We start from the raw sequence: 21,558 nt of genomic DNA on the forward strand, positions 1-21,558 counted from the left end.
TTGTGTCTCCTTTGCTATAGAAGGCTGAAGAGCAGCCTCAATGTTATAGAGACAAACCAAATATATCCCATATGCATCGGAGTCCCATCTTTCCCTGGCATTTTACAGGTTGTTTCTAGCATAAAGCATTTGCAGACTAAAGTGTTGTTATAAATCATTTTAAATAATCATGTCTTGGCTGATAATCTATGGATAGTAGACCAATTTCGTCTGTCAAAAAGGTAGGCCTACCTCTTTCTGGAATAGGAAGAAATAAACTCCAACACAAAGCCCTCTTGTTGTTAGTAGCCTAAAGTTACATTTAAATCAAGACTGTTCAAATGAATCAGGACTTCTCGAATTAGCCTACGTTCAGCACCCATACAATGTTCATATCCACAGCTGCCACTTCATTGTAATATAACATACAGTTGAAGTCGGAAGTTTACATACACTTAGGTTGGAGTCATTAAAGCTCGTTTTTCAACCACTCCACACATTTCTTGTTAACAAACTATTGTTTTGGCAAGTCGGTTAGGACATCTACTTTGTGCATGACACAAGTAATTTTTCAAACAATTGTTTAAAGACAGATTATTTAACTTATAATTCACTGTATCACAATTCTAGTGGGTCAGAAGTTTACATACACTGAGTTGACTGTGCCTTTAAGCAGCTTGGAGAATTCCAGAAAAGTATGTCATGGCTTTAGAAGCTTCTGATAGGCTAGTTGACATCAATTGAGTGAATTTGAGGTGTATCTGTGGATGTATTTCAAGCCCTACCTTCAAACTCAGTGCCTCTTTGCTTGACATCATAGGAAAATCATAAGAAATCAGCCAAGACCTCAGAAAAAAAGATTGTAGACCTCCACAAGTCTGGATCATCCTTGAGAGCAATTTCCAAACGCCTGAAGGTACCACGTTCATCTGTACAAACAATAGTACGCAAGTATAAACACCATGGGACCACGCAGCTGTCATACCGCTGAGGAAGGATACGTGTTCTGTCACCTAGAGATTAATGTACTTTGTGAGAAAAGTGCAAATCAATCCCAGAACAACAGCAAAGGGCCTTGTGAAGATGCTGGAGGAAACAGATACAAAAGTATCTATATCCACAGTAAAATGTCTATGTCGACATAACCTGAAAGGCCACTCAGCAAGGAAGAGGCCACTGCTCCAAAACCGCCATGAAAAAGCCAGACTACAGTTTGCAACTGCACATGGGTACAAAGATTGTACGTTTTTGAGAAATGTCCTCTAGTCTGATGAAACAAAAATAGAACTGTTTGGCCATAATGACCATCGTTATGTTTGGAGGAAAAAGGGGATGCTTGCAAGCCGAAGAACACCATCCCAACTGTGAAGCACGGGGGTGGCAGCATCCTGTTGTGGGGGTGCTTTGCTGCAGGAGAGACTGGTGCACTGGTGAAAATTATGTATGGTGAAATGAAATTTTGGTTTCATCTGACCAGAGCACCTTCTTCCACATGTTTGGTGTGTCTCCCAGGTGGCTTGTGGCAAACTTTAAACGACACTTTTTATGGATATCTTTAAGAAATGGCTTTCTTCTTGCCACTCTTCCATAAAGGCCAGATTTGTGCAATATACGACTGATTGTTGTCCTATGGACAGAGTCTCCCACCTCAGCTGTAGATCTCTGCAGTTCATCCAGAGTGATCATGGGCCTCTTGGCTGCATCTCTGATCAGTCTTCTCCTTGTATGAGCTGAAAGTTTAGAGGGACGGCCAGGTCTTGGTAGATTTGCAGTGGTCTGATACTCCTTCCATTTCAATATTATCGCTTGCACAGTGCTCCTTGGGATGTTTAAAGCTTGGGAAATCTTTTTGTATTCAAATCCGGCTTTAAACTTCTTCACAACAGTATCTCGGACCTGCCTGGTGTGTTCCTTGTTCTTCATGATGCTCTCTGCGCTTTTAACGGACCTCTGAGACTATCACAGTGCAGGTGCATTTATACAGAGACTTGATTACACACAGGTGGATTGTAGAGAGTTTGCTGCACTGAAAGTAAAGGGGCTGAATAATTTTGCACGCCAAATTCTTTAGTTTTTGATTGTTAAAAAAGTTTGAAATATCCAATAAATGTCGTTCCACTTCATGATTGTGTCCCACTTGTTGTTGATTCAGTGCGAATGCTATGTATACAGTATATTTCCGCATTGAAGCCATGCAATTACTTAGAACAATGTAGACTGCAAACAAGTTTAAGTTAAGATGGGATGGGTCTACATTTTGTAAATTCGTTCCTGTAAGCTGTTTAACAAACTTGACTTCCAATGGAATTGGAGTGGATTCCAATAAATACAAAATCCAATAAAAGGCAGTAAATACACAACTTGAAACAACCACATATTTAACCATGGACCACGTTCCATTTGGGCAGTGAGGGGCCAAGCCTCGACACACCCACAACTGGTTTATTCATCAAAACCCAACCCTTTCTGTAGACCAATTGACAGTTTTGTAACAGTTCCTCTCCTTGACCCCGCCTGGGCTCGACCCAGGGACACCCTCTGCACACATCAACAACTGACACCCACGAAGCATCGTTACCCATCGCTCCACAAAAGCTGCGGCCCTTGCAGAGCAAGGGAAACAACTACGTCAAAGTCTCAGAGCAAGTGATGTCACAGATTAAAACGCTAATAGGGCTCACCCCGCTAACTAGCTATCCTTTTCACAACGATTACACCAGCACTGTGCCAATAATGTTTGGTTGTGAAAATAGCTAAAATATTTCTGACACACCCTAAACCTATAGCACTACCGCCAGCGCTTAGATTTACCATTACATTAGGTTTGTTAATTGATTACAAATTACATGACCCTCCCCTGGATTTAAAAAAAATACTAAACCCTCCCCCTGGTGAAATTGAAAAAGCATGACTATCCCCCATTTTCCTCCGGGTAACAATTGCGTACATTTCTACCACTCTCTAACAAATTGACTTCCAGCAATTCTACTCATATTGCTATTGGGTGGAGAGAAATGTTTGGCGTTTTAAATATGATATCTGAGTGAGTGAGAGTGACTAGCAAAATCAATGGGGGCCCCGCGGTCAGTAATTTGACCATGACTACTACAAGATAGGTGGCTAGACTAACTTTCCAATTAAAAAAATGTTAGCTGACATGGGCTAACTGAGTGATTGTCAGTTGTGCTGATGTACAACCAAATGTATAAATTGCACCTTGTGTATTCTTCTATTCTAACTCTCAATATGAAGTTGAGACCGACTGTTTTTGTTGTTGTTGGAAATTGATCCGCGGGCCTATTTGGTATGCATCCTATCACACAGTGGTATGCATCCTATCACACAGTGGGATGCATCCTATCACACAGTGGGATGCATCCTTTCACACATTGGGATAATATCTTCCTGTTTGAATGCTCTGCAATGCTCGTCATATTAGGCTCCTGCCCCACTTTCAACACGGACATGTTTATCCCAGAACCCATGTCCATGGTGTCAGAACTTAATATTGAGAGTTAGAATGAGGAATGAGAGACGAGGAGGATTGAAAGGGCTTCTGGGATAATGATTTAGCGGGACACTCATTGCCTGGTTGATTGGGGCTGTGACAACGACTGGGCCGCATGGCTGGCTCCGGTTGGTTCAAACAGGAAGGGCAGACATAAACCAGGAAGTTTTCCGAGCTCTGGGGAGAACATTGAACCACGAGGGCTGTGAAAAACAATGCCATAAAGTAGACCGCCAGCTCTCTCACTAAATGAAATAAGTTAATCACAACATTACAGCGGTGTTATGACGGTCTTACAAGCATAATCATTTGCCATAATAGACCCCTACGAAGAGGCGAGAAGTGCGACCCTGCAACTCAGATTAGGGTGATTTCTCATAGCGTGCAATCATTCCCACCTTACACTAAACGCTCTCACAGATAAGCATTTTATGACTTTACAATGCAATTTGCACTTGAGGCATACTTGAAAGGAATTGGCTTATTTGGAAGGAATTGGATTGAGGAAAGAGGGCAAAAAAACAATGTCTTAAAACAAATGAGGAGTCTTCCCTGTAGCGTCAGGCGGGCCTGTACAGATAACCATGTTGAGCTAGACAGACATGGAAGGTTAGAGTGAACAGAGAAGAAACGAGACCAGAAGAGAAAACCATAGGAAAGAAGGCGTGTGACCAAAGGTAATAATGGGAAGAGAAGAGAGAAACTTCCTGTGCTAACGAGTGTTTGATCATATCATAAGATGATATCATCACTCTCTCTGTGCATTCTCACTGAAACCCCTCTCCACAGCCAAAGCTATAGATCTTCATTAGAGTTGGGTCAACTCATCAGATTGATTGAAATCCATTCCAAGAATTTGTCACACTCTGATCTGTTCCACCCGTCTTTGTGCTCGTCTCCACCCCTCCAGGTGTCGCCCATTATCCCCAGTGTGTTTATACCTGTGTTCTCTATTTGTCAGTTGCCAGTTCGTTTTGTTTCGTCAAGCCAGACGGATTACCAGGACGTGCACTTCGAGCATGCGCTGACCAACTGGCAATTGTCTTCACTGACATTTTCAACCTGTCCCTGACTGAGTCTGTAATACCAACATGTTTCAAGCAAGAACACCAAGGTGACCTGCCAAAATTCCTCCTGACCGTTGTGCAGGTCTGATCCGCAACTACAGAAAACGTTTGGTTGAGGTTATAACTACCAAAGGAGGGTCAACCAGTTATTAAATCCAAGGGTTCACATATTTTTCCCACCCTGCACTGTGAATGTTTACAAGGTGTGTTCAATAAAGACATGAAAACGTATAATTGTTTGCGTGTTATTAGTTTAAGCAGACTGTGTTTGTCTATTGTTATAACCAATTTATGCGGAAATCCAGGTATTTCCAGTGTTCACATACTTTTTCTTGCCACAGTATGTGAGAATGCCATTCATTGACTACAGCTCAGCGTTCAACACCATAGTTCCCTCAAAGCTCATCACTAAGCTAAGGATCCTGGGACTGAACACCTCTGCAACTTGATCCTGGACTTCCTGGTCCGCCCCCAGGTGGTAGGGGTAGGTACAGTGCCTTGCAACATTATTCATCCCCCTTGGCGTTTTCCTATTTTGTTGCATTACAACCTGTAATTTAAATAGATTTTGATTTCATGTCACGGACATACACAAAATAGTCCAAATTCGTGAAGTGAAAAAAAAAAAAAAACTCAATATTCCCAGGTAAGAAGTTTTAGGTTGTAGTTATTATAGGAATTATAGGACTATTTTTCTCTATACAATTTGTATTTCATATATATATATATATATATATATATATATATATATATATATATATATATATATATATATATATATATATATATAACTACTGGATGTTCTTATAGGCACTTTAGTATTGCCAGTGTAACAGTATAGCTTCCGTCCCTCTCCTCGCCCCTACCTGGGCTCGAACCAGGAACACATCGGCAACAGCCACCTTTGAAGCAGCGTTACCATTCGCTCCACAAAAGCCGCGGCCCTTGCAGAGCAAGGGGAACAACCACTTCAAGTCTCAGAGCGGGTGACATTTGAAACGCTATTAGCGCGCACCCCGCTAACTAGCTAGCCATTTCACATCGGTTGCACCAGCCTAATCTCGGGAGTTGATAGGCTTGAAGTCATAAACAGCTCAATGCTTGAAGCACAGCGAAGAGCTGCTGGCAAAACACATGAAAGTGCTGTTTGAATTAATGTTTACGAGCCTGCTGGTGCCTTCCATCGCTCAGTCAGACTGCTCTATCAAGTCATAGACTTAATTATAACATAATAACACACAGAAATTCGAGCCTTAGGATTAATATGGTCGAATCCGGAAACTATCATCTGGAAAACAAGACGTTTATTCTTTCAGTGAAATACGGAACCATTACATATTTTATCGAACGGTGGCATCCATAAGTCTAAATATTCCTGTTACATTGCACAACCTTCAATGTTATGTCATAATTACGTAAAATTCTGGCAAATTAGGCGGCCCAAACTGTTGCATATACACTGACTGTGCGTGCAATGAATGCAAGAGAAGTGACACAATTTCACCTGGTTAATATTGCCTGCTAACCTGGATTTCTTTTAGCAAAATATACAGGTTTAAAAAAATTATACAGTACTTCTGTGTATTGATTTTAAGAAAGGCATTGACGTTAGGGACACATTGGAGCAATTACAGTCCTTTTTCACGAATACGCACCGCATCGATTATATGAAACGCAGGACACGCTAGATAAACTAGTAATATCATCAACCATGTGTAGTTATAACTAGTGATTATGATTGATTGATTGTTTTTTATAAGATAAGTTTAATGCTAGCTAGCAACTTACCTTGGCTTCTTACTGCATTTGCGTAACAAGCAATATAATCAGGTGGTTAGAGCGTTGGACTAGTTAACTGTAAGGTTGCAAGATTGAATCCCCGAGCTGACAAGGTATCTGTCATTCTGCCCCTGAACAAGGCAGTTAACCCACCGTTCCTAGGCCGTCATTGAAAATAAGAATGTGTTCTTAACTGACTTGCCTAGTTAAATAAAGGATAAATAAAGGTGTAAAAATAGTTTTTTTGCCAAATCGGTGTCCAAAATTTCCGATTGTTATGAAAACTTGAAATCGGCCCTAATTAATTGGCCATTCCGATTAATCGGTCGACCTCTAGTACGTACGGCCCAGTACATCACTGGGGCCAAGCTTCCTGCCATCCAAGACCTCTATACCAGGCGTGTGTCAGAGGAAGGCCCATGGACTGTTCTCTCTACTACCGCACAGCAAGTGGTACCGGAGCGCCAAGTCTAGGTTCAAAAGGCTTCTTAACAGCTTCTACCCCCAAGCCATAAGACTCCTGAACAGATAAGGGCTACCCAGACCACTCTTTTATGCTGCTGCTACTCTGTTTATCATCTATGCATAGTCACTTTAACTCTACCTACATGTACATATTACCTCAATTACCTCGACTAACCGGTGCCCCCGCACATTAACTTTGTACCGGTACCCCCTGTATATAGCCTCACTATTGTTATTTTGCCGCTGCTGTTGAATTATTTGTTACTTTTATTTTCTATTTTTTACTTGACACCTTTCTTTCTTAAAACTTCTTAAAGCATTGTTGGTTTAGGGCTTGTAAGCATTTCACTGTCTACACTGTTGTATTCGGCGCATGTGACAAATACAATTTGATTTGATTTTGTAAGTGTAATAATTTTTTTTATGAGGGTTGTTCAATTAACTAAATGAATTTCCATTCAGTACATTTTTTATTGGGGATACGATTTCACATATCCTACATTTCTGAGCCACAGAATGATGAGTTTCCTTTCTAATGGTTCCATTATTCCCTTCTTCTCAGCTGTATTACAGTCAGTGGCTCAGCCTGACCCCATGTTCCACATTCTGTTCTGGACACCTGCCAGACACTCACAACAGCTCCCCCCTGGCCCCACTAATATGCTTAGAATGTTAAACAGGCTAACAGCATACTGTATGATATGATTATGGAACACAGAGGTTGATATGGACGAGTAACACACCGCAAATACAAAACTGTTCTCTCTCTACCTGGAATCGTACGAGACTGTGCTTTATAGCTGTTATCGGCACTGTTATGGTGCTCTCACTTTAGCTGTGTACTCTGTCTTACTGGACTGCGGAGCCCCCACCTGTTTTGAGCCTTTAATCCCCCCCAAAATTATAAAATAAAACAATTCAAATATAATTGGGGATGCCTGTTTTGCATGTTATTTTGGCATTAATACGTGTCACATATCAGTTTGCAAACAATGTAATGAAAAAATATATATTTTTGAGTTTATAAAGCTGCATATACATTTGGTCACTTTTTTGCTTTCTTGAGTAAGGGAGCTAGGCAGGTGTTTCAGCCTAGCTCAGTGCATTCTATGGTGGTGGGGCAGCCAGTGAAAATACAGAGTGTAGGGCTTGGTAATGTTCTCTAGTTGCGCCGTGATTGGGTCAGTGTTCTGTCACTCATGGGGACACTACGTCACTGCCAAATCTAAGGATAGAGAGTCAAATCCCGGTATATCTACAGTAGCTTTGATTGGACTGATACTTTCAAAATCTTAGCTATCATCATGAATCAAGTTGATAATCTACTGGCAAATCCTTTTTAATCCTTGTCATATGAAGAGAAATAATGAAGAGAAATTATAGATAAAACGTATCGGTGTTCATCAGCCATAAACATTACACAACAAATTCAACAATGAGTGGTTTGGAAGGAATCAGTGGCTAACTGCAAGCATTGCAAAGCAATCACTAGCCTGCTATTCAGTAGAGTGGGTGTATGAAATCCCAAGTCTGGGTTTAAGGGTCTCTTTCCAAGCTTAAAAAGGATAAATATTTAACATTGGCCATGATGTCAATCCAGCATGACTATTGCCACACTCAAAACAACTGGATACCTGGAACTGGGAAATCGGACTTCAGTGAGTTCAACTGGAAACGTGGGGAAAAAACGAGCTCCGACTGGGAAAATATGTTTTGAACAGTCATACAACTCTAGAGCTCCGACCTGAAGATCACTGACATCTTGATTCAACCTTTTTTTTCTTCCCCAGAGTTCCCAGTCTTGAAAGCACCATAAATCCAGAGATTGCCAGACTTTGATGACAAAATTTCCCCACGAAGGCACCTTCCTGTGGTGAGTCCAGACATGTCTTGTATGCTGCTGCATAAATTATGTAATATGCCAGGGAAATATGTATACTGTAGCTAAGAAAGTAATACTAAGTGTATGTAGTTTAGAAAGCTGTTAGTAGCCCATGTGCCTCACCCTAATAAGTTGGTCCCTTTTCCCCTTTTAATTTCCCCTACTGTTCTGACTTGGTGGTGCACATGTAGCCTATAGCCTGTTAAGAGTAATATAATTATTGAATATTGTAAGAGCTATCATTGTCTGCTTATATGCCCCCTTCACTTATCCTATGGTTCTGACTTGGTGTACAGTGAGAATACTGTAAGAACGGCCGATGTTCTGAATTCTGAAGCTGTACATTTAAAAAGTGCTGAACAAATAGTTATATTGACTATATCTGTCCTAGTTCGCTCATTAATGTCTAGTCTAAATTATGGATTGCCTCTTATCCACTCGTCGTCCCCTTATGCCATAGTTTGTACATCTCAACTGTCAGTAGAAACCACATTTGTTTAAGCAAGTCAGCCACATCGGCTGTTTTTTTTAAAGGCAGTAAATGAGGCTGAATGTACTGTTTCGCTGCCAGACAAGGCTCCGCTGATAGCCAGATGTAGCAGTGGTAAGGTGTTGGGACTGCTGTAGGGACTTATGCAGGCCCTAACAGTTTGTGGGTACCGGTTGTCATCAGTATAGTGCAATTAACTTATTGTTTAGTGTTGTATTGTGTAGTGCATCAATTTGTTTTGTTTGCCCAACCAATATGTACAGTTGAAGTCGGAAGTTTACATACACTTAGGTTGGAGTCATTAAACTTGTTTTTCAACCACTCCACGTATGTCTTGTTAACAAACTATAGTTTTAACAAGTCGGTTAGGACATCTACTTTGTGCATGACACAAGTCATTTTTCCAACAATTGTTTAGACAGATTTTTTCACTTATAATTCACTATATCACAATTCCAGTGGGTCAGAAGTTTACATACACTAAGTTGACTGTGCCTTTAAACAGCTTGGAAAATTCCAGAAAATAATGTTGTGGATTTAGAAGCTTCTGATAGGCTAATTGACATCATTTGAGTCAATTGGAGGTGTACCTGTGGATGTACACTGCTAAAAAAATAAAGGGAACACTAAAATAACACATCCTAGATCTGAATGAATGAAATATTCTTATTAAATACTTTTTTCTTTACATAGTTGAATGTGCTGACAACAAAATCATAAAAAATTATCAATGGAAATCAAATTTATCAACCCATGGAGGTCTGGATTTGGAGTCACACTCAAAATTAAAGTGGAAAACCACACTACAGGCTGATCAAACTTTGATGTAATGTCATTAAAACAAGTCAAAATGAGGGTCAGTAGTGTGTGTGGTCTCCGCGTGCCTGTATGACCTTCCTACAACGCCTGGGCATGCTCCTGATGAGGTGGTGGATGGTCTCCTGAGGGATCTCCTCCCAGACCTGAACTAAAGCATCCGCCAAGTTAGTGGATGGAGCGAGACATGATGTCCCAGATGTGCTCAATTGGATTCAGGTCTGGGGAACGGGCGGGCCAGTCCATGGCATCAATGCCTACATCTTGCAGGAACTGCTGACACACTCCAGCCACATGAGGTCTAGCATTGTCTTGCATTAGAAGGAACCCAGGGCCAACCGCACCAGCATATGGTCTCACAAGGGGTCTGAGGATCTCATCTCGGTACCTAATGGCAGTCAGGCTACCTCTGGCGAGCACATGGAGGGCTGTGCGGCCCCCCAAAGAAATGCCACCCCACACAATGACTGACCCACCGCCAAACCGGTCATGCTGGAGGATGTTGCAGGCAGCAGAACGTTCTCCACGGCACCGCCAGACTCTGTCACATCTGTCACATGTGCTCAGTGTGAACCTGCTTTCATCTGTGAAGAGCATAGGGCGCCAGTGGCGAATTGGCCGATCTTGGTGTTCTCTGGCAAATGCACGGTGTTGGGCTGTAAGCACAACCCCCACCTGTGGACGTCGGGCCCTCATACCACCCTCATGGAGTCTGTTTCTGACCGTTTGAGGAGACACATGCACATTTGTGGCCTGCTGGAGGTCATTTTGCAGGGCTCTGGCAGTGCTCCTCCTGCTCCTCCTTGCACAAAGGCGGAGGTAGCGGTCCTGCTGCTGGGTTGTTCCCCTCCTACGGCCTCCTCCACATCTCCTGATGTACTGGCCTGTCTCCTGTTAGCGCCTCCATGCTCTGGACACTACGCTGACAGACACAGCAAACCTTCTTGCCACAGCTCGCATTGATGTGCCATCCTGGATGAGCTGCACTACCTGAGCCACTTGTGTGGGTTGTAGACTCCGTCTCATGCTAGCACTAGAGTGAAAGCACTTCCAGCATTCAAAAGTGACCAAAACATCAGCCAGGAAGCATAGGAACTGAGAAGTGGTCTGTGGTCACCACCTGCAGAACCACTCCTTTATTGGGGGTGTCTTGCTAATTGCCTATAATTTCCACCTGTATCCAACAGCATGTGAAATGTATTGTCAATCTGTGTTGCTTATTAAGTGGACAGTTTGATTTCACAGAAGTGTGATTGACTTGGAGTTACATTGTGTTGTTTAAGTGTTCCCTTTATTTTTTTGAGCAGTGTATTTCAAGGTATACCTTCAAACTCATTGCCTCTGCTTAACATCATGAGAAAATCAAAAGAAATCAGCCAAGACCTCAGAAAAAAATTTGTAGACCTCCGCAAGTCTGGCTCATCCTTGGGAGCAATTACCAAACGCCTGAAGGTACCACGTTCATCTGTACAAACAATAGTACGCAAGTATAAACACCATGGGACCACGCAGCTGTCATACCACTCAGGAAGGAGGCGTGTTCTGTCTCCTAGACATGAACATACTTTGTTGCGAAAAGTGCAAAGCAATCCCAGAACAACAGCAAAGGACCTTGTGAAGATGCTGGAGGAAACAGATACAAAAGTATCTATACCCACAGTAAAACAAGTCCTATATTGACAGATTACCAACCATTTCGAATCTCACCATACCCCTTCTGCTATGCAATCTGGTTTCAGAGCTGGTCATGGGTGCACCTCAGCCACGCTCAAGGTCTTAAACGATATCTTAACCGCCATCGATAAGAAACATTACTCTGCAGCCGTATTCATTGATCTGGCCAAGGCTTTCGACTCTGTCAATCACCACATCCTCTTCGGCAGACTCGACAGCCTTGGTTTCTCAAATGATTGCCTCGCCTGGTTCACCAACTACTTCTCTGATCGAGTTCAGTGTGTCAAATCGGAGGGTCTGTTGTCCGGACCTCTGGCAGTCTCTATGGGGGTGCCACAGGGTTCAATTCTTGGACCGACTCTCTTCTCTGTATACATCAATGATGTCGCTCTTGCTGCTGGTGAGTCTCTGATCCACCTCTACGCAGGCGACTCCATTCTGGCCCTTCTTTGGACACTGTGTTAACAACCCTCCAGGCAAGCTTCAAAATGCATGCTCTTCAACCGATCGCTGCCTGCACCTGCCCGCCTGTCCAACATCACTACTCTGGACAGCTCTGACTTAGAATACGTGGACAACTACAAATACCTAGGTGTCTGGTTAGACTGTAAACTCTCCTTCCAGACCCACATCAAACATCTCCAATCCAAAGTTAAATCTAGAATTGGCTTCCTATTTGGCAACAAAGCATCCTTCACCTTTGCTGCCAAACATACCCTTGTAAAACTGACCATCCTACCAATCCTCGACTTCGGCGATGTCATTTACAAAATAGCCTCCAATACCCTACTCAACAAATTGGATGCAGTCTATCACAGTGCCATCCGTTATGTCACCAAAGCCCCATATACTACCCACCATTGCGACCTGTACGCTCTCGTTGGCTGGCCCTCGCTTCATACTCGTCGCCAAACCCACTGGCTCCATGTCCTCTACAAGACCCTTCCAGGTAAAGTCCCCCCTTATCTCAGCTCGCTGGTCACCATAGCATCACCCACCTGTAGCACGCGCTCCAGCAGGTGGTCACCCCCAAAACCTCTCTGGTCACCCCCAAAACCAATTCTTTCTTTGGCCGCCTCTCCTTCCAGGTCTCTGCTGCCAATGACTGGAACGAACTACAAAAATCTCTGAAACTGGAAACACTTATCTCCCTCACTAGCTTTAAGCACCAGCTGTCAGAGCAGCTCACAGATTACTGCACCTGTACATAGCCCATCTATAATTTAGCCCAAACAACTACCTGTTTCCCTACTGTATTTATTTATTTATTTTGCTCCTTTGCACCCCATTATTTGTATTTCTACTTTGCACATTCTTCCACTGCAAATCTACCATTCCAATGTTTTACTTGCTATATTGTATTTACTTTGCCACCATGGGGTGTATTTGTATTTACTTTGCCACCACTTTTCCCGTTACCTCCCTTATCTCACCTCATTTGCTCACATCGTATATAGACTTGTTTCTACTGTATTATTGACTGTATGTTTGTTTTAATCCATGTGTAACTCCGTGTTGTTGTATGTGTCGAACTGCTTTGCTTTATCTTGGCCAGGTCGCAATTGTAAACGAGAACTTGTTCTCAACTTGCCTACCTGGTTAAATAAATAAATAAATAAATAACCTGAATGGCCGCTCAACAAGGAAGAAGCCACTGCTCCAAAACCGCCATAAGAAAGCCAGGCTACGGTTTGCAACTGCACATGGGGACAAAGATCGTACTTTTTGGAGAAATGTCTGGTCTGATGAAATAAAAATAGAACCGTTTGGCCATAATGAACATCGTTATGTTTGGAGGAAAAAGGGGGAGGCTTGCAAGCCGAAGAACACCATCTCATGTTGTGGGGGTGCTTGGCAGCAGGAGGGACTGGTGCACTTCACAAAATATATGGCATCATGAGGGAGAAAAATGATGTGGATATATTGAAGCAACATCTCAAAACATCAGTCAGGAAGTTAAAGCTTGGTCGCAAATGGGTCTTCCAAATGGACAATGACCCCAAGCATACTTCCAAAGTTGTGGCAAAATGACTTAAGGACAACAAAGTCAAGGTTGGGGTGGCCATCACAAAGCCTTGACCTCAATCCTATAGAAAACATGTGGGCAGAACTGAAAAACTCTGTGTGAGCAGGGAGGCCTAAAACCCTGACTCAGTTACACCAGCTCTGTCAGGAGGAATGGGCCAAAATTCACCCAACTTATTGTGGAAAGCTTGTGGAAGGCTACCCGAAACGTTTGACCCAAGTTAAACCATTTAAAGGCAATGCTTCCAAATGCTAACTGAGCGCATGTAAACTTCTGACCCACTGGGAATGTGATGAAATAAATAAAAGCTGAAATAAATAATTCGCTCTACAAATATTCTGACATTTCACATTCTTAAAATAAAGTGGTGATCCTAACTGACCTAAGCCAGGGAATTTTTACTAGGATTAAATGTCAGGAATTGTGAAAAATTTAGTTTAAATGTATTTGGCTAAGGTGTATGTAAACTTCTGACTTCAACTGTACATGCTAAAATTGCCACTGAACATATGGAATTGTTCTAAGATGTTCATACCATGGACCATTTAGCTATTTAATTTAGAATTTTAGGACCCCTTCAGCTATCAAATTATACTTTTTTTTTTAAATGATTTGATAAAATATTGAATTTGTCCTTTACTACTATAGCCCATAGAAAATCATTGAATAAAACATTCATAAATGTAAAAAAGTTATCATAAGGAATAAGGTTTTGAAATGTCTGTCCTATAACTAGGAGGCATAAGAAAGCTCATTGAATTTTGTTGTTTTTTTGGACACATTCAACCCATTATTTTTGTTGGCACAAAACTACCTACCTACTTCCATTTGTTTATATGGGTTACTTTCAGATGAGTCCTTTGACACTTGTAAGGGTTGTAGAGCAAAAACGCAGTCTCCCCTTTCCATAGTGGGGACACATTAGTTTGTAGCTCAAATGGGTCGGACACTACAGACAGAATCTGGCACATCAGCGTTACCAACTTCAGACGAGTCCTGTGACACTTGTGGGGGTCGTAGAGCAAAACGGAGAACACCATCATCTTGATTTTTTGGGATGTCTCACGGTCTGACCAACTCCGCTGTAGCTCTGCCACCGTTCACTGCAGAGCCGGAAAGCTGCCATAGGTGGATGCCCATGCTTTAACTGACAGATTTTGATGGGGATTTTTTAATTATGTTACTTAGTTTAACACACAGGTGTGTCAATAGATTCTTAAGGATTTTAAGGAACAAACTAATGTAGCTAATGTACAGTTTTACAAGTTTGATCAATGTATGGTACTACGAGTTTGGCTAATGTACAGTACTACGAGTATTAACCCAGTCAAAGCTGGGGGAGGGGGTACTACTAAGCTATGTAGAATTGTTTTAAGAAGGTCATACGAAGGATCATATTGCTATTTGATTTTGAATTTTAAGAACTCTTGAAGAATAAAAAAAAATATATTAAAACATTATTTGATTTTTAAAAAATTGGGCCTTACTGCTATTAGCTCATACAAACCCATTGAATAACAGATTCACTACATGGAACAACAGATAGACACCATTTTAGATTTAGTTTTTGGGACTATCATAGAAAGTTAGGAAACATTATGATATATTTTTTACACATATTTAACTAAACAGACTCCATATGTACTTCCATACAAAAAATGGACAGGTACCGGGGGGACTTTCAGACGAGTCTTGTGAGGCCTGTGGGCGTCCTAGAGCAATACTGATATGTACATGTTCGTGAGAGTCTCATCGTCCCATAGAGGGGTCATAATAGTTTGTAGGCTAAACCGTTCAGACGCTACAGACGATTTTGTGGGGATGTCTCATGGTCTGACAAACACTGCTATAGTTCTGTCACCTTTCACCGCAGATGCGTAAGTGTTACATAGGCGGATGCGGTGGATTGAGATACTAGTATTGATCTGTATTTATCTCACTGTGCTATGAGTCTCACTAATGTACAGTATATTATTTGACTGTATTCTATCTCAGTTAGTATGAGGACCCAGTCTTGTCTACTCACTCAGCAGCTGGCGGCGCAGGACCTGCAGGCTTCTCTTCATGGTATCATGTGGTCCGAGTCCTCCTCCACAGTGCTCATGGTTCTCTGTGGAACACAACCATACCAGAGAGAGAGATTAAGATACTGCATTGTCAGGTAGCACGGTTAGCTCAGGTAACTCAGTCAGATACTGATGTGATTAAGTGAGGATATAGAGGAGAAAGAGAGTGAGAGAGCGAGAGATTGAGAGGGGGGAGATAGAGAGGATGGACAGAGAGACAGACAGAAAGAGACAGACCAACAGACAGATAGGAATAGAGATAAAAATACAGTCAGAGAGAGACCAGGGCAGACTAATCTGTGTTTATAATTGCTAATCAGTTCAGCCAAAAACAGAAAGAACTCAAAATGTATTGAAAAATAAACTCCCTCTGACAACAATAATAAAGATATATTCACAGCGACAGGCATTAATACTTATCCATGGAAAAACAACATAAATCAGGGTTGGGTTAGACCTTAAATGTACAGACTTGGCTCCTTAACACTGGCTAGGCATTATTTTATATACAGTACCAGTCAAAAGTTTGGACACACATACTCAAAGGTTTTTCTTTATTTTTACTATTTTCTACATTGTAGAATAATAGTGAAGACATCAAAACTATGAAATAACACATATGGAATCATGTAGTAACCAAAAAAGTATTAAACAAATCAAAATATATTTTATATATTATTCAAAGTAGCCACCCTTTGCCTTGATGACAGCTTTGCACTCTTTGCATTATCTCAACCAGCTTCACCTGGAATGCTTTTCCAACAGTCTTGAAGGAGTTCCCACATATCCTGAGCACTTGTTGGATCTTTTCCTTCACTCTGCGATCCAACTCATCCAAATCAAATCAAATTTTATTTGTCACATACACATGGTTAGCAGATGTTAATGCGAGTGTAGCAAAATGCTTGTGCTTCTAGTTCCGACAATGCAGTAATAACCAAGTAATAACCGAGTAATCTAACTAACAATTCCAAAACTACTACCTTATACACACAAGTGTAAAGGGATAAAGAATATGTACATAAGATATATGAATGAGTGATGGTACAGAGCGGCATAGGCAAGATGCAGTAGATGGTATCGAGTACAGTATATACATATGAGATGAGTGTGTAAACAAAGTGGCATAGTTTAAAGTGGCTAGTGATACATGTATTACATAAAGATGCAGTAGATGATATAGAGTACAGTATATACATATACATATGAGATGAATAATGTAGGGTAAGTAACATTATATAAGGTAGCATTGTTTAAAGTGGCTAGTGATATATTTACATCATTTCCCATCAATTCCCATTATTAAAGTGGCTAGTGATATATTTTACATCAATTCCCATTATTAAAGTGGCTGGAGTTTAGTCAATGTGTTGGCAGCAGCCACTCAATGTTAGTGGTGGCTGTTTAACAGTCTGATGGCCTTGAGATAGAAGCTGTTTTTCAGTCTCTCGGTCCCAGCTTTGATGCACCTGTACTGACCTCGCCTTCTGGATGATAGCGGGGTGAACAGGCAGTGGCTCGGGTGGTTGTTGTCCTTGATGATCTTTATGGCCTTCCTGTGACATCAGGTGACCTGGAGGGCAGGTAGTTTGTCCCTGGTGATGCGTTGTGCAGACCTCACTACCCTCTGGAGAGCCTTACGGTTGTGGGCGGAGCAGTTGCCGTACCAGGCGGTGATACAGCCCGACAGGATGCTCTCGATTGTGCATCTGTAGAAGTTGTGAGTGCTTTTTGGTGACAATCCCAAACCATCTCAATTGGGTTGAGGTCGGAGTAGGTGATTCCAAACTTTTGACTGGTACTGTACATAGACTTGGAATCACTGGCCACTTTAATAAATGTTTAAATAATGTTTACATACTGCTATACTATCTCATATGTATATACTGTATTCTATTCTACTGTATTTTCATCAATGCTACTACAACCATTGCTCAATCTAATATTTATATATTTCCTAATTCCCTTCTTTTACTTTTAGATGTGTGTGTATTGTTGTGAATCATTTTTAGACACTACTGCACTGTTAGATACTACTGCACTGTTAGAGCTAGGAACACAAGCACTTCGCTACCCCCACAATAACATCTGCTAAAATATGTGACCATTACAATTTAATTTGAGCTTGGTGTGATGTCATGGTTGTACTTTGATTGCATTATAAGAGTTACTTTTACTTTCTAAGAGTATTCCCTTCATAGTAGAGAGTTGGTCGTCTTGAACCTGCTTCTAGATATATCCTCCCACTTGGGATATTACTATTTGCAGCTCGTCTTCCCAATTGGGTACCGCTTTAATATTCTCATCTTTTAATTCTTCGATAATTATGTATTGGTACCCCATTACATTCTTGGCATACTTTGTTGTATTTCTGAAGCTATACTGTATATCTAATGTATGTTGTTGAGAGTTGTATTCGGTCCCACTGCTTCAGTAAGAGAGCTTCTTACTTGGGAATGCAGTACTTTGGGGCCAGCCTCCAAGTTCAATTCATAAACTACAGCTCATCCAAAACAGTGCTGCAAGGATACTGACACAAACTAAAAAGTCTGCAACACATCACCCCCATCCTTGCTGATCTCCATTGGCTACTTGTTCCTCAAAGAATTTACTATACAATTCTCATCCTCGTCTACAAAGACCACTTTGCACTTCCAGCCCAGTCCCGATCCCAGCGACCCACTGATACCAATCGCGGTACTGGCTTAGCAGTTGGTGGCCGACAGCTGAGGTGGGAGAAACCTTTTCCAAAAACCACCCATCGGGACATCCAGCTCAGAGGTAGGGCGACCCGTAGTTCATCAGGCTCTCTTAGTGCTATAATACCAGGGGAACTTGAGTGGTGAATACACTTTCTCCGCTTGGCAACATGTTATTATTAAATAAATAATAGTTTTACACCCACGAGTGCTCGCCACAAACCCTTCACATCAACCATAGATAATGGCATTCCACAGCAGGCCTATAGGGACAAACAACCATTGTTAGCATATTGATAAACTTTCCCTGTTTGTGTATCCACTCAGTTGCTTTAATACATTTAACCTCTCCCAAGGTCCAGGGCCTTAATGGCTCCCAAGAGGTGTGGGTGGTCTCCACTTCTCTTTCCCAGCTGGGTAGGCGGCTTAGGCCTAAATTCCCTTATTTTATTTCCACCTCAAGGACCCATTGTGCCAGGTTCCTGACCAATAGCTTGTTCCCTTCCCTATTCACAGTTAAATAGATATCCCTGCATGTTTAAAAACACCTTACACAGACCCCAGCCACTTAATATCGGCCACTTTCCTGGCCGAAAACAGCATATACAACTGCTCCTAACGTCCCTGGGAGGGAAACCAGCGGAGATCTTCACCACACCGCCACATTACCTGTAATTTAAAAACATCTAAATTAGACTAAAACCTCTCACTTTCTCAGATTAGTTAGAATCACAGGAACCTATCCACATTCCTGCCCCCCCTCGAGTACACATTAGCTAACAAATACCTACTCATACCTGTGGCGCCCTCTCACACCCCTTGTCTTGTTCCCGGGGTCCTCTCTAACAGACCAGCTCAGGTCCCATAATACAGTGCTCATCCTGTCTTTCCACCAGGCAACCTTCCTAGGAAGAGACCAGGAGGCCAGAGCCAATCCATTGGTATTCCATTACCTGGTTCCCCCACTGGTCCCATTTGGGCACCCTGCCTCCACGAGACCCATATAACCTTCTTCCTGACAGGACCTCTAGATCAACCTTAGCAGTGCCCAATTTGCTCGATCTAGGGTGCTTTCAGAGAGGCCACGAACCTCTCCTTGAACCGCTCATCCAGACGGTCCTCTGTATTACCCCTGATCATACCTGTCATACCTTGTCGACCTGGTGTGCAGCCACTCCCGAAAGCATCCAATATAGAACTCATGGTTCCACCTCAGCCTTGTAGCCATTTCCACTGCCTCATGTCTCTCTAAACAGAGAGCACATAATACATATGCGTCTCCTGTTTCTGGTATCTGATACTCTCCATACCTTAACCCCTGGAGAGGGGTTGACCTCCGGAGCGGTAGCTCGGGCTTCACACGGCTCCGGTATCTCTTGGTCATCACTATGACCCACTAGGTCTACCGGTTCCATGAGGCTCACCACCACTACTTCCACCGTTTCACTCTCACTCAAACTACCAAATGATTACCCCTGAGGACGACCCTGAACTCCACCTACTGTACATCTGAGGAGCCTGGATCCCTCATCCTTTCCGTAGATTCTCCTTGTAGCACAACGGGCACCCTGTGACCCCTCACTAGCCAAGGAGCCTGTATTATATCCTTATACCCCCCACCAGCACCTCCTCTCAGTATTTCGCTGGCTGACACATGCACCAGGTTCCACCCTTCTGGCCCCTAATGGATGTTCAGGATGGGATTAGGCGTATCGGACCCTGACCATATACGATATCCTTCCACCTATCAGCATATAACACCTTGCTCATCCTCCCTATCCTCAGGTCATCCAAAGGCCCCTGTTAGCCTCAATGGTAACACATTAAATGGCCCTAAGTGTCCCAAGTTCCACCCCTGCAGGTCCTTTACCCACCTAGTGGCATGTGCTGCAGATTGCTATTATGGCCCCACTAATCACCCCTCCCCATTCGTCACTCGTTTACACTCGTGACATGGCAAGGGCATCAAGGGACCCCAATTGGGGTACCTGAGGACCCATGGAACACTGACTCGCTTGTTGTGTAAAGAGGATACCGTACATTATGAACCTTCGGACAGCCAGGCCATTCTTTTAAACTATAATCTAGTCTAATGTGGTTGTAATGGGAATTTTAATGTTTGTGCTTAGAACTAATTTATGTGTTCTATTTATGCATTGTTCTATAAACCAATTTCTGTGTTCATGCAAGTTGGCTGACTGTACAAATCACACCTATCAGTAGCTGCAATTTGGCAGTACGCCCAGACGTTGTTTTGAGAACAAACGAAAGATATCTCAGTTTCAAGGTCTGAGCTTAGAGAGGAGAAGCCTCGTGAGGTGTTGGTCTGTCACATGTTATGAAACAGTATTGGCCGTCACATGAATGAAACAAAACGGTAATGATGAATTAATTATGCTAAATCATGCAAATATAACTTGTCTGTGTATAGCCGTATATAAGACAATTGTTGGGGCTGCCCCAGGAGAGCTCCTGATTGACATGTGTACTATGGTGCATTGAGTTGGTTAGAACCCCTCCAGCACGCTGACAATAAACAATGATTAATTTAAGATAGACTTTGAGTGTCCCTGTGTAAGAATCTTTCCACAACACGGTGAATACTCCCAAACACCAGCAGTCACCCTGACATCTTACAAGCGACACAGTAGTATCAGTCATCACAGATACACTGCAGCACTTCCCATCCTTGCGTGCCGCTCCCATGTTCATACACAACCCCAGATATAGTTCTAAGTATACTCCTATCAGTGCTTACCCATAACAGAGGCCTCTGGGTATCACACCATTCTACCCATACATCCACTGCTTGCCACACCAAGACTCCCCATTTGCAGTACTTGGCCTTTCCTGGTTCTATTGGGCTTCTCCCCAATAGGTAGGCCACAAACCAACTACATGGGTAACTCCAGGATGCTCCTAACCAGATCTGCCATGCCAGCTTGAGAGAAATTGCCTGCAGTGTAGTTGGGGAGGTGGCTCGTCATCTTGCTGTCCTTTCAAGTGCAGCCCCCACCCTCAAGACTTGCTGACTTGGAGGGCTTCCCATCCTGCTGACACAGCGTTGGGCCAGTAACCGAAAGGTTTCTGGTTCGAATACCGGAGCT

At 42.5% G+C, this 21,558-nt stretch overlaps 1 protein-coding gene across 3 annotated transcripts in view; it reads right to left on the bottom strand.

Moving 5' to 3' along the window:
- Nucleotides 1-21,558, bottom strand: part of LOC139420486 (transmembrane protein 108-like) — an 81,571-nt gene that overhangs the window by 24,538 nt on the left and 35,475 nt on the right. For all 3 annotated transcript variants that reach the window (XM_071170687.1, XM_071170685.1, XM_071170686.1), the window contains exon 2: nt 15,713-15,796. In XM_071170687.1, the coding sequence (XP_071026788.1) occupies nt 15,713-15,752 (40 nt within the window). In that variant the 5' untranslated portion in view covers nt 15,753-15,796. The remainder of the gene's footprint in view (nt 1-15,712; nt 15,797-21,558) is intronic.

The sequence above is a fragment of the Oncorhynchus clarkii genome, chromosome 11, assembly GCF_045791955.1.
Source record: "Oncorhynchus clarkii lewisi isolate Uvic-CL-2024 chromosome 11, UVic_Ocla_1.0, whole genome shotgun sequence".
Lineage (NCBI taxonomy): Eukaryota > Metazoa > Chordata > Actinopteri > Salmoniformes > Salmonidae > Oncorhynchus > Oncorhynchus clarkii.